The sequence below is a fragment of the Aythya fuligula genome, chromosome 17 (assembly GCF_009819795.1).
Source record: "Aythya fuligula isolate bAytFul2 chromosome 17, bAytFul2.pri, whole genome shotgun sequence".
Taxonomy (NCBI): Eukaryota; Metazoa; Chordata; class Aves; order Anseriformes; family Anatidae; genus Aythya; species Aythya fuligula.
In genome coordinates this window covers 5,487,231-5,500,989 of record NC_045575.1, presented here as the reverse complement: position 1 = coordinate 5,500,989, position 13,759 = coordinate 5,487,231, and the positions used below count along the sequence as shown (strand labels likewise).

General features: G+C 62.9%; 1 protein-coding gene across 1 annotated transcript; it reads left to right on the top strand.

The window, feature by feature from the left end:
- The first annotated feature begins 4,048 nt into the window (after nucleotides 1–4,048).
- CABP7 (calcium binding protein 7) lies at nucleotides 4,049–9,719 on the top strand. The gene is made up of 5 exons (XM_032199084.1): nucleotides 4,049–4,201; nucleotides 6,945–7,088; nucleotides 7,966–8,078; nucleotides 8,646–8,799; nucleotides 8,888–9,719. Exons 1-5 carry the CDS (start codon nucleotides 4,093–4,095, stop codon nucleotides 9,013–9,015), a joined length of 648 nt encoding a protein of 215 aa, XP_032054975.1. The 5' UTR covers nucleotides 4,049–4,092; the 3' UTR covers nucleotides 9,016–9,719.
- Nucleotides 9,720–13,759: the final 4,040 nt, after the last annotated feature.

The window sequence follows — 13,759 nt, the reverse complement described above, 5'->3', positions numbered from 1 at the left end:
AGTCAGCTCCCAGCCCCGCTGGCACCGCCGCACCCGGCCACGGCTCCGGGGACCAGCAGAGGACACGGGGATGTGGGACGCTGGAGGACACAGCGGGTGCAGGACCACAGGGTTGGTGCAGGACCACACAGCACATTTGGGACCAGGCTTTTCCATTTTCCCCGGTTTTCCTAAATCTCCTCCCCATAAACCTTACGAGGGGCTCTTTTACCCCGCGGGTGCCCACGTCAGGCTCTGCTTTCCACACCTTTCCCCTTCTCCTTGCCCAAACCCTGCACCCGGAGGCTGTGCCCCATTACTCCCCCATCACAGAGGCATTTTTGGGGCTGGGGGACGGGTCCCCAGTGCCCCCAACAGGTTACCACAGCCCTGCGAGCTGGCAGCCGGTGCCAGGGACAGCTAACCTTGCGCTGGGCACGGCGCAGCCATCCCTCTTCTTCCATCAAAGCCTTCGCTTAAGAACCATTTCGCTAAATGCCCGGCTGACACCGGCGGCACGGGGAGATGGATGCCTCCGGCGGCTCGACGGGCTCGGTGCCAGCGGGTGGCTTCAAAAGGACACGGCGGCCACGCGGGGCCACCACGTCCCCTCCCCATAGGTGATGCTGTGCCCTGAGGGATGCTCTGCAGCCCCCCCAGGAGCCGGGCATGGGGCTGCCCCAGGGAGCTGAGGGCACCCGGCCCGGGGCTGCACCTCCCCATGCCACCCCTGTGAGCTTGCCCAACCCCTGACTGGCAGTATTGGGTTTTCCTGCCCCATCCTAAGCTCTGGGAGCTTTGACATCCTATTCCCAGCTCTGTGAGGTTCTGCCAGCCGATATTCACACATCCTCATCCCATCCCATCCCATCCCATCCCATCCCATCCCATCCCATCCCCATCTCCATCCCATCTCCATCCCCACCCCATCCCATCCCATATCATCCCCATCCCATATCCCCATCCTCTCCTATCCCATCCCATCCCATCCTCATCCCATCCCATATCCCCATCCCAACCCACAGCCACGCCAGGGCTGCTAATAAATGAGGAGAGGACTAAATTAAAGATAAATCAGGAACATTGGAGTGCCTGGGCATTTGTATTCCTTTTACCCCCCCCCCCCAATCCTCCTGAGACAAGGGGAAGAGCCAGGGGCAGCGGGGCCGGGGGGGGGCCCAGCACCCCTGGGTGCTGGGGAGCAGTGGTGCCTGCCAACGCAATTAAATCGCTGTTAATTGCCCCCCCTGTCTGCCTTTCCCTGCCTGCCAAGGGGGGCAAGGGCAGGGAAAGCAGCCCCGAGGTTTTCGGTGTTATTTCTTCTGGATTTGGGTGGCGAGGAATTAATGAGTTTCCACCCCTGGGCCTCCAGTGGGCAAGCGGAGAATTAATTGGGAGGGCGACTTCATTAATATTGAAGAGTGGATGGATCCGCCAGGAAAGAGGAGGAGATTTTCAATTAGGCTGCTTTCCCTTTTCCTCTTCCTTTATTTATTTATTTTTATTTTTTTGGGGGGGTTGTTTTGCCCCCAAAGGGGCCGGGGGGAGGCCACCGGGGGATTTTGGGCACCGCACGCCCCCGTTCCCTGGCCTCACTGCATCGCTGCCGCCGGGCTCTTTGCAGCAGCAGCCGACAAAATTCAGGCTGCGGTGCTGCTTTTTTCCTTCAGGGTGCACCGAGGGCCCACAGAGGGCTCAAAGAAATTAATTCCCCCAAGTTTTTAGCAGCTTGGATGTCGGGGAGGGCGAAAACGCCCCAAATCGGCCTCACCTCCCCCAGGGGCTGTGCTGAGCTCAACCCCGGTACGAGACAGCGGAGAATCCCCATGGGGCACGGGGAGGAGTGGGTCCACGCGTCCTGGGGGAACAGGGCTGCGGGATTTGGGTTTTCCCATGGGAAGGGGGCTGCGGAGGAGGAAATTCCACCAGGGGAATGAGGCCGGGGGCTGCGGGGACCCAGGGGGGTCACAGCCCCACTGCAGCAGTGGACAAGTCCCAAAATTTGGGGCTGTTGGGGAAGGTTTGGCACAGCACAAGCAGCACATGGAGAGCCCGGCCGGCCGTGCCTCGGTGTCCCCATCACTTTTTGGTGTCCCCAGGCGCTTTTGGGGTTCGGGTGCCACCGTCCCCACGGCACGGCAGGGAGCGGGGCTGTGCGGGATCGGTGACAAAGCGAGAAATGGGTCAAAAACATCACCAAAAGAGGAGGATGGCGGGGAAAGGCCGGCACCCTGGGGTGCTCCCCCTCTGCTCGGTGCCTCCGCCACCCCCGGCTGTGTGTGGGGGCAGCAGGATGGGGTCTGGCCCTGGGACCCCGCTGCCCCGCGCTGTGTCACTGCCCGGCTGCTCTGGGGACATGGGGACAGCGGCACAGGCGTGGGGCACCCGGGCTGCTCCGGGTGCGAGGGCGATGGGGGCCCCAGCTGTGCTGCAGCTCCCACCACCAGGTGTCACCGGCCCTCCCATCCCATCCCACTCATCCCTCCTCCCCAGCAACATCCCCATCAGCATCCACATCCCATCCCCACCATCCCCATCCTATCCCATCCCCACCCCATCCCATTCCCCATCCTGTTCCCAATCCCCATCCCCTCTCCTCCCCTCCCCATTCCTTCAGCAGATCCATTCCTACCCCCATCCCCATCCCTAACACATTCCCTTCCTCATTCCTGTCCCATCCCAATTACCACCTCAACCCCATCTCCATTCATCCCATCTCATCCTATCCCTATCCCCATCCCCATCCCCATTCCATTCTCACACCCATCCCCATTACATCCCCTTCCCCATCCCATCCCATCCCATCCCATCCCATCCCATCCCATCCCATCCCATCCCATCCCATCCCATCCCACCCCATCCCATCCTCATTTCACCCCATCCCCTTCTCCATCCCATCCCACCCCTAACACACCCTCTTCCTCTTTCCATCCCCATCCTATCCTATCTCCATCCCCATTCTATCAGCATCCCCATTCCTTTCCCATCCCCATCCCATCCCCATCCCATCCTATCCCTTCCTCCTCCCCTTCCCCATTCCATACTTATCCTCATCCCTTTCCCCTCCTTTCCCCATCCCCATCCCATCCTATCTCCATCCCCATTCCATCAGCATCCTCAATCCCATTCTCATTCCCATCCCCACCACATCCCCATCTCCATCCCAACCCCACCCCTTTCCCTTCCCCATCCCATCTCCATCCCATCCTCATCCTCATCCTCATCCCTTTCCCTTCCCTTCCCCATCCCACCTCCATCCCCACCCCTTTCCCTTCCCCATCCCATCCTCATCCTCATCCTCATCCCTTTCCCTTCCCTTCCCCATCCCACCTCCATCCCCATCCCTTTCCCTTCCCCATCCCATCCCCATCCTTCTCCCTACCCCACCCCATCCCCATCCCCATCCCATCCCCATCCCATTCCCATCCCCATCACACCCCCTTCTCCATCCCATCCCCTTCCCTTTCCCTTCCCATCCCCATCCCCATCCCATCCCCATCCCCATCCTCTTCCCTTTCCCTTCCCATCCCCATCCCATCCTCATCCTCATCCTCATCCCTTCCTTTCTCCATCCCATCCCCATCCCATCCCCATCCCCATCCCCCCCCCCAACCCCCCCCCCCCCCCCCCCCCCACCCCATCCCCACCCCTCCCACCCCCCCCCACCCCTTTTTACCCCCCAGCCCTGTACCGGGAGGCGCGGCCGGGGGGCGGGGGTTGGCTGGGGGCGGGCAGCGACCGCCGAGCCCCGGCTCCTGCTCCGCCAAACTTGGCGGCGAGGCAGCGGCGAGGCCGGCGGCAGGAGGCTGCGGCGGAGGCCCCGCCATGCCGGGCCCCAAGGGGCAGCTCCCGGGGGGGTACCGGGGGGGCTCCGGAGCCGGTCCCGGCCTTTAAAAGCGGCTCCTGGATGCTGGGAGCCGGCCCCGGCCCCCCCCCGCCCTGAGGCCGCGGGGACGGGCTGCTCGCCCCCGCCGCTCGGGGGGGGCCGGGGGAGGAAAAAGGGGGGGGGGGGCGGCGACCCCGTCCCGGGAAAAGGCTCGGATTTGGTTCTTTGGGATTTTTTTTTTTTTCTTTCCACCGGCGAAACTTTGGGATTTCGGCCCCGCTCCGAAGATGCCGTTCCACCCGGTGACCGCCGCGTTGATGTACCGGGGCATCTACAGCGTGCCCCCGCTGCTGGCCGAGCAGCACCCCGTGGACATCCCCGAGGACGAGCTGGAGGGTGAGGCCGTGGGGAGCCCCCACGCGAGGCAGGGGGGTGCTGGGGGTGAGCCCTGAGGGGTCCCCGAGGGTTGGACCCCCCCTACCCGCACCGCGCTCCGCCTGGCCCCGGCGGTGCCCCCTCCCCACGCGTGGCACGGTGGGGTTGGTGGCCGTCCCCTTTGCGGGGGGAGCCCACTCGTGGCATGCACAGGGCCGGGTTGCTCCGAGAAGGGGGTTTTTCGCCCCAAAAGTTTGGCTGCGGGACGGGGACGCGGCCCCCGGGGAGGTGGCGTGGGGGCTGCGGTGTCACCCCCGGGGCTGCTCGCAGCCTCCGGGCACCGCAGGGGAAACTGAGGCACAGGGACACGCAGCTGGGGGTCCCCAAACCCCAGTGTGCAGGGCTGGGGGCTCTGCTACAGCTTCACACCCCTGTGCGTGTGTGTGAGTGTGTGTGTGCTTGTTTGCAGCCCCCCCGACACGTGTACATGTGTGTGCACATGTGTGCACATGCATGGCCCCGCTGCAGGGTGTGCATGTGTGTGCGTGCACGTGGGCCGTGTCGCTGCAGCCTGCCTGTGTGCACACGCACGGCCCCGCTGCAGTGTGTGTGCACGCACACGTGCAGCGCCAGGGGGGAGCTGGGTTCACGTGCACAGCCCTGCTGCAGGGGGTGCGTGTGTGCAGGCACCAGTGCAGCGTGGCGGTCAGGTGGTTGTGTGTGTGTGCACAAGCACAGCGTCACTGCGAGGTGTCCGGGTGTGCGTGCACAAGTACAACGTCACTGCAAAGTGTTTGTGTGTGCATGCACAGGTACAGCATCACTGCAAGGTGTTTGTGTGTGCGTGCACAAGCACAGCATCACTGCAAGGTGTTTGTGCATGCACAAGCACAGCGTCACTGCAAGGTGTCCGGGTGTGCATGCACAAGTACAACGTCACTGCAAAGTGTTTGTGTGTGCATGCACAAGCACAGCGTCACTGCAAGGTGTCCGGGTGTGCATGCACAAGCACAGTGTCACTGCAAAGTGTTTGTGTGTGCATGCACAAGCACAGCGTCACTGCAAGGTGTCTGTGTCTGTGCACACAAGCACAGCATCACTGCAAAGTGTTTGTGCATGCACAAGCACAGCATCACTGCAAGGTGTTTGTGTGTGCATGCACAACTACATCACTGCAAGGTGTCTGTGCGTGCACAAGCACAGCATCACTGCAAGGTTTGTGTGTGTGCATGCACAAGCACAGTGTCACTGCAAGGTGTTTGTGCATGCACAGGTACAGCATCACTGCAAGGTGTCTGTGCACACAAGCACAGCATCACTGCAAGGTGTTTGTGCACGCACAAGCACAGCGTGGCTGTCAGGTGTCTGTGCATGCAAGCACAACGTCACTGCGAGGTGTCTGTGTGTGCATGCACAAGCACAGCGTCACTGCGAGGTGTTTGCATGCACGCACACGCACAGCAGCACTGCAAGGTGCCTGTGGGTGCACAAGCACAGCGTGGCTGCGAAGTGCCTGTGCACACACAGGTCCAGCACGGTGCCGGGCTGTGCATGCACGGGCACAGCCTCGCTGCAAGCTGTTTGCATGCACGCACAAGCACAGCGTGGCTGCAAAGGGTGCACCACAAGCACAGCATGGCTGCAAGGCGTGTGTGTGCGTGCGTCACAAGCACAGCATCGCTGCAAGGCGTACACGTGTGCGTGCACGAGCACGGCATCGCTTCGAGGGGTGTGTGTGTGCGTGCACAAGCACGGCACTGCTGCAGTGTGCGCGTGCACAGCCCCGTTGCAGCGTTGCACACACACCCCCAGTGTGCAGTGCACCAACGGGGTGCTCCTGCCACGACCCACGGCCCTCGAGACCCCCAAGGTGACCCCACGGGGGCACCATGTGGGGGGGGCACCTGCTGCTGGCTCCCCCTGAGCCTTGGGGGTGGCCCCGAGCCCCCTGTGCCTGGTTTTTGGGGGCTGGCAGGGAGAAGCAAAGCTGTCGAGCCAGCAGGCCAAAACCTACCAAATTTACCCCCAAACGCCTTGCAGGTTGTCTCAGACGGCACCCGGCTGGGCTGGGGGCTCAGTGAATGGGGAAAACCACCCAGCATGAGACTTCATGTTTTTAGCACCGCTCCCAAACACAGCATTTTACATCCCAAGGTGGCTTTACTGGCTGCTGCACTGACATGCCACCCCCCAGGGACCCCAAAGGCCACCCCATCCCCCCGGTTTTGGGGCACGATGTGAAGTTTGGGTCGATTTCAGCCCAATTCCGCGTTTCCCCCGGTGCAAGTCCTCGCTGCCGCATGCGGAGCCTTCAACTCCCTCAGCCTGGCTCGGGCTCTGCTGGCCGGGGGAGATCCAAGAGGAAGGAAATCCGCTAAAAAGCAGCAATTTGGGCAAAACTGCCCCACGCTGACCAGTGCTGCCTCTGGGAAATGGGGCCGAGCACGGCTTTAGGGTGGCCGGCACCCACCGAGCTGCCCCCGTCCTCCCGCAGCGCCCAGGGGCTGCGTTTTGGGCCAGAATCCCCAGATCTGCTCAGTTTCTCCTCCCCACTCTTCCCCACGGGGCGGCAGGGCATCGAGCACCGCGGGTTCGGGATATTTGGGACTCGGCACCGGTGCCGGCCCCGCGCTGGGTGCCCAGGAGCGCGACGCACCCATCCCCACCGTGCCTCAGTTTCCCCTTTGCGGGGGACGAGCGGCTGGCCTGGGGGGGTCAGGGGGGATTTTTGGGGTGGCCGGGCTGAGCCCCGCTCCCCCCGCAGAGATCCGCGAAGCCTTCAAGGTGTTCGACCGGGACGGCAACGGCTTCATCTCCAAGCAGGAGCTGGGCACGGCCATGCGCTCGCTGGGCTACATGCCCAACGAGGTGGAGCTCGAGGTCATCATCCAGCGCCTCGACATGGACGGTAGGACCCCGGCACGGGACCCCTGCACCCCCCCGGCTCCCTCCGGTGCTGCTCCCCCCCTTTTCCCATCACTGCTGGACTTGTAGGGCCCGGTTCAGGTCCTGCCTCGTGCCCGGAGCCTCGTCCGTCACCCTCCTCATCCTCCCCGTGGCCTCGTTTGGGAGGATTTAACGGTGCTGGAACCGTTCCAGGGTGGGATGGGGGCGTCCTGACCTGGCCAACCCAGCGGGATTGGGGTGCCCGGCCCAGATCCCACACCCCAGGGCCCTGCACCCACCGCTGCCCTGCCCTCCCCGTCACTCCCGTGCTCACCGGGACCTTAAGGAGCGCGTTAATTTATTGGATTCCTTTTTTTTTTTTTTTTTCCCCATTTAAAAGCCTTTCAGGCGAGGCTGCCAAGCCGCGGCTCCCTCCATTACTCATCGTTAGTGCCGCCGTGACAGCCCCGGGGGCCGGCGTCCTCCTCCCCACGAGGGCAGCCCGGCCCCGTTTCTGTGGGGTTTTGGGGGCCGGGGCATGGGCTTCCAGCTGCTCCTGGGGGTCCCCAACTGCTGCGGGGGTCCTGAGCAGTGCGGGAGGTCCCAGCCAGTGTCCTGGTCCCCGGATGGATTTTGGGATCCACAGCTGGCACTGGGGTCCCCCAGAAGTGTGGGGTCCCCGTTCGGTGAACCCCAGAGTCAGGGGGGTCTCTGGGTGCCGCTGGAGCCCCCGAAGTGCCAAGCCCTGGAGCAGGGTCCCACCAAAACCACCAAGCCCTGCGGCGTCCTCCCAAAACGGTGCTGTGGGGACACTTCTCATGGTCCCCATTTGGGGGGGACAGGGGACACGCTCGTCCCCGTGCTGGTGTCGGGGTGACAGCCGGCTCCGTGTCCCGCAGGTGACGGGCAGGTGGACTTCGAGGAGTTTGTGACGCTGCTGGGCCCCAAGCTGTCCACCTCGGGCATCCCGGAGAAGTTCCACGGCACGGACTTCGACACCGTCTTCTGGAAGGTAGGGGGGGACCCGACCCCAACCCGCACACCGGGGACACCGGGTCGGGGCTGGGTTGGGGTCAGGGTTAGGATTGGGTCAGGTTTTAGGTTGGGGTTGGGGTCAAGGTAAGGCTTGGGGCCGGGCTCAGGCTCGGGGTCAGAATCTGACACTTGGTCAGGATCAGGGCCAGGGTTTGCTTGGGGTTAGGGCTCAGGTCAGGGTCAGGCTTGGGCTGTGGGTTTAGGGTTAGGGGCAGGGTTGGGCCTGGGGTCGGACTCCGGGTTAGGGCTGGGGTCGGGGTGAGGGCCAGGCTCAGGCTGGGGTTAGGATTGGGGTCAGGGGCGGGTTTGGGGTCAGGCTCAGACTCTGCGTTAAGATCACCTTTGGGGTCAGGCTGCGTTCTAGGGCCATATTTGGGGTCAGGCTGCGCCCTGCGCACAGCAACCTGAACCCCGGCGCGTGACCAAGCACCCTTGGGTGCTGGAGCACCCGGCCCCGCTCCGCCGAGGCTCGGGCAAGGCGAGCAGCCCCCCGGCACCGGGGGGGCCACCCTGGGGTGCCCGAGCCCTCCCGGCCGCCCCGCAGTGCGACATGCAGAAGCTGACGGTGGACGAGCTGAAGCGGCTGCTGTACGACACCTTCTGCGAGCACCTCTCCATGAAGGACATCGAGAACATCATCATGACGGAGGAGGAGAGCCACATGGGCACGGCCGAGGAGTGCCCCGTGGACGTGGAGAGTGAGCGGGGCGTGGGGTATGGGGGGGGGGGACGGGACACGGGGACGTGGGGACGCCGGGGTGGGGGTGACGCCGGCTGTCCCCGCAGCCTGCTCCAGCCAGCAGATCCGGCAGACGTGCGTGCGCAAAAGCCTCATCTGCGCCTTCGCCATCGCCTTCATCATCAGCGTCATGCTCATCGCCGCCAACCAGGTGCTGCGCAGCGGCATGAAGTAGGACCAGGGGACACCGGGGGACACCGGGGGACACCGGGGGACACCCTCCTCCCCCCAAAAAAAAAACCTCCCGCCCCGGCACAGGGGTGGGGAGCCCGCGGGGCTGCTCGCGCGCCGCCCGGACTGCGGCAGAGCCCCAGAACCCCGCCAGCAAGTACCAAGTGCATGCACTGTGCATGGAGCCCGCCCGCTGCCCCCCAAACCCCGAGCCGGGGGCGAAACGTGCCCACGGTGCCAGCCCCCCCTTGCCCACCCCCGCTGCACCACGTCCAGCCCCTGCAGCTCCGTATTTATGGCCCAACCGACCGCCCCGTGAGCAATACACGCGCCTGAGACCTGTATTTTTGTTCCCAATTCGGAGAGGGGGGAGCGTTTGCATGGACCTCGCCGCCAAGGGCTGGATCTGCCCCCCCCCCTGCCTCCGCCGTGCACCCCCCCAGCCCCGCGCCGTGCCTCAGTTTCCCCAGCTGCCAGAGGGGGCTGCCCGCACGAGGACCCGCCGGGAAGAGCCGCACGTCCCGGCAGCCTGGGGACCCCCCCGTCCAACCCCCCCCCCCCCCCAGCCTGTATGTAGCACCCGCCGGGCCCCGGACCGGTTTGGATTTGGGTCCGTTTCTCATTCTTTGGAGTTCCGTTCTTCTTTTTATTTTATTTTTCCTTCCTGGTCGGTCGTTTCCGATCTGAAATAAAACCGGGATTTCTGAACTGCTCGGGGACGCTGGGGCTCGGCTCGGGGGGCGCAGGGCACCCATGGGTGCTGCGACCCAGCTCTGTCAAAGCCACGCGGGACCTGTGTGAGCACCGGGAGCTGATTTTGTGCCCCCCCACCCCCAGCCGGGCCCTGCTGTTTTACGCTGTGGTTTGGTTCACATTTGCAGCCCGTTTGCCTTACAAACCGTGCCGAACACGCAGCGTGAGCGCGCGGTCACCCAGCCTCGTGGCACAGCCGGGGGGGGCCAGGATCCAGCCGGCAGCACTGAGGGTCCCGGGGACACCACCAGGACCCCCCCAGCTCCTGGTTTATTTATGGGGGGGGGTCTGCCCCCCACGCTGAGCGATGCCGTCCCGCTAATGAGAACATCCCGCTAACGAGGGCACCCTGGAAATCCCCTCTCCGTGCGCTCCGGGGGGGGGTCGTGCACCCGCCTGATGGATAGCCCTCCCCGAGCCCCCAGATGATGCATTTTTAATGGCAAATAGATTAAAATAATAAATAAAAACCCGGGGAGCTCTCGGTGCCGGTAGCATTCCGGGCACGGCTGCTTCCCTGCAGGAGGTGGCCATCCCTGGGGTGTCGCTCCCTGCTTGGGGACACCCCAGTTTGGGTGCAAAACTGCTGGAAATGGGAATTTCTGGGCAGGGAGAGCTGAGGAGTGCAGGGATCGGTTCAAGGCACAGGGATCTCCGTGGCTCGGCACGGCGCTGCCAGGAATCGGCTGCGTGTTACCGGGGGGGGCGATGGGGGCTGGTTGGGATTTTTTTATTTATTTATTTTTTTTGGATCTCATATAATTTATCACGCAAATTGAACCGAGCGTCCAAATGAGAAATGAAAATGGGAAGCGCTCCACGGCAGTGAAATCATCTCGGCTGCCTCGAAAAGAGGGGGAGGCTCCGCGCCCGTAATGAAATTTCATCCATCTCCCCGCAGAAACTTTTGCTTTTTTACGAACCGGCGTTTTCAGGGGAAACCACGTGCCCTCGGCGCTGTATATATACATCCAGATATATTTAACCAGGTCTGTTAGAGATGCTGTGAATAAAAAAAAGTAAGGCGAAAAAAAAAAAAAAAAAAAAAAAAAGAAGGAAAAAAAAAATAAAAAGGAAAACAAGGACAATTTAATTTGCTAGAAAATACAGTAACATAAAAGAAAAATTAGCTAAAAGGAAGAGCGCGGTCCCCAAAGCTCAGCTTCTCAAAGCTGCTCAATTAATTTTAATGGGAATTGAATGGGGCTTCCTGACGGCGGGTGTTTGGAGATCTGGGCTCCCGGCTCGGAAGCACCTGAGCAGCTCTGGGCCTCGGTGCTGGTCCCGGTGCTGGTCCCGGTGCTGGTCCTGGTGCTGGTGCCGCAGCCGGGGCTGTCTCACTGCGGCTGCCGCGAGGCGCTGCGCCCCGCTAATTTAATTAAACGCTCGCTGGGAGAAAAAAAATCTCCCTCTGCGAGCGGTTTGATGGCGGCGCAGCGGGACGAGGGGCGAGAAGGACCCTGCTGCTGTTGGACCCCGCTGGATGGTGCCGTGCCGGCAGGAAAAACACCTGGGTTTGGGGTTTCTGTAGCACCGAGAAGGGTTTTGGGGGAGGAAAGGGTGTTTCTGTCTCTCCGGTCCTGCAAGCAGCGTGGGGTGGCCTCAGCCTTGTCCCTGAACCTGTTCCCATCCCTGCTCCGTTCCTATTCCATCCCCATCCCCATCCTATCCCATCCCCATCCCCATTCCCATTCTCACCCCATCCCATCGCCATCCCTGCTCCATCCCCATCCCCGTCCCCTTCCTCTCCCAGCAAGAGCTGCCAGAGGACGCCGGGCAGAGCCCAGCGGGGCTGCGCCTTGGCAGGGTCCCAGGAGCGGCTCATTTCCCTAAAAGCTTCCCGAGCAATGCCTCCCGCTGCACACAGGGCACTTTGGCTCGTGCCACCGCTCACGGGCTGCAGCTCCCCTGCCAGCCCCGGCACGGCCCGGCCGGGGACACCGAGTCCCAGGGGGGAACGTGCTGGGGACCCCATCCTACAGCATCCCTGGGGACAGCAGCTTGTTTTGGGGTGAGGTGGGGTCCTCACCCCTGGAGCTGAGAGCCCCGTCTTGCTTTGGTGTGTTCCTCCCTGCCCTGCGAGCAGCGGGCTCGGGCAGCGACGCACGATGCGCCCACGGCACCCCCATGCAGAGCTGTGGTTACCTGCAGGAACGCGGTGCCCGGCTAATCTCAACGGGAGGAGATCTCGGAAGCTTTCGCAATAAAAAATAAATAAATAAATAAATAAAAACTCTTTTAATTAACCCCCTTTTCTGCCCGCAGCCTCCCCGGCCAGGCGCTGCTGCAGGCGCAGGACCCGCTGTCGCCAGCGGCTTTCACACTTCGCTGGGAGCGGCTGCAGCTGGGCGCACGTTTTGTGCCGTGCTTTTCATTGACATCTCATTGCTGCGGCTCGCCCGGCCCTGCCACGCAGCTCCCTGCTGCTCCAGGCTGCCTGTGAGCTGGGTTTGGTTTGCCGTGAGCATTTGGGAGAGCTGCACGGCCCTTCTGGAGCAGGGATGCTCCCAAACGCGCCCCGAACGTGGCTGAGATGAGGCCACTCGATTTGCGGGCTGCAAACGTTTGCAGTGCCAAATTCGTGTGTGTGTTTTGTTTGTTTGTTTGTTTTTTGCAAGTTCACAAATCGCCCCGCTTCGGGCAGACGGGTGGCACCGAGCAGGGCGCAGGGCTGGCAGCAGGGGAAGCGAAGCAAGTCTGGAAAACCCAGGCTGGGAAGAGCAGAATATTTGGATGGCGGATTGCAAAACACCGCTGCAGAGGCGGGCGCAGGCACACACCCCCCTCGGGATGCCTGCAGGAGGGAAGGGAGGCTTGGATCTACGTTTTCCTCCGCCAGCAGCAGCTGTGGCCCCAGGAGGAAGGGACCCGTGCACGTGGCCGGCCTCTCGCTGGAGCCACTTGGCACCCTCTGAAGCTGGCGCTGCTGCAGGGGCGATGGGCTGATCCCACAGGTGGCTGGGAGCAGAGCATCACGGCCCTTTTGGGGTTATTCCAGCCTCATTTGGCCTCCTGAAGGTGATCAGCCTCCACATCCAGGGCAGGGGGTTCCCATCCTCTGGGGAGGTGCCAGATGGGTGCTGCCCCCCAGGTCCCAACCTCTGGGCTCCCCCTTGCCAAAGCCTAAAGACCACGGGGCGCAGCAGCCCAAGCCAGAACAACGCTGGGAAGGGTAAAACCACCCCTGAGCTCAACTAACAGCACACCCAGCCTCCGGCCACGCTCACATCCAGCCTCTGCTCGTGCCAAGGAGGAGGCAGCGCGGGTTGCTGCTGCTCCTGGGAGTCCTGGACCAGGGCTGGCAGCTCCCCCTGCGCATCGCTGCCCGCAGGCAGCTGCTGGTGCTCTCCATGAGCCTGGAGCCGCTGCCTGCACCCGTGGCCAAACCTGGAGTGCGCTGGCACCGCGGAGCTGCTGGCAGGTCGCTGCTCTGGCACACCACGGCCACCAGCGGGGCGCACGGTGCTGAGCTCCGGGAGGTGGTGGCCAAGCCAAAGTGCGCCCTGCGAGCACCCCCAGCTGCTCCCGGAGGTAGGAGGAGAGGAAGGGCAGGTGCTGGGGGCAGGCAGAGCGAGCCCCTTCCTCGTGTGCTCTCCCCACGCTCACGCAGCCCCTTCGTGCCTGATATTTGGCTTTTATTTGCCACTGGTCTGAGCCCAACACCCAGTCCTGGCTCCCCCAGCAGGGAGTGACCCCCAGCCACTCGCCCCCTTGGCACTCGCCCCTTCCTTCAGTTCCTGGAGAAGGAGGAGCCGTGGAAAAATGTTTTTTCCTCCTCGTTTCTCACCTCCAGCCTAGTGGGAGCGGGAGCACGGGGCTTTGGGGAGCTCCCCGAGCTCTTCATTAGGAGCTCCAGCACCTGAACCCGCAGCGTTACCCGCTGCATTTAGCAGAAGCAAACCCCAGTCATCAACACGGGAGGAAATATTAAGCAGCAATGCTTAAAGGCCTGCTTACAGCTTCCTTCCCCAGCCCGGGGGGGCTCCACAAGCAGT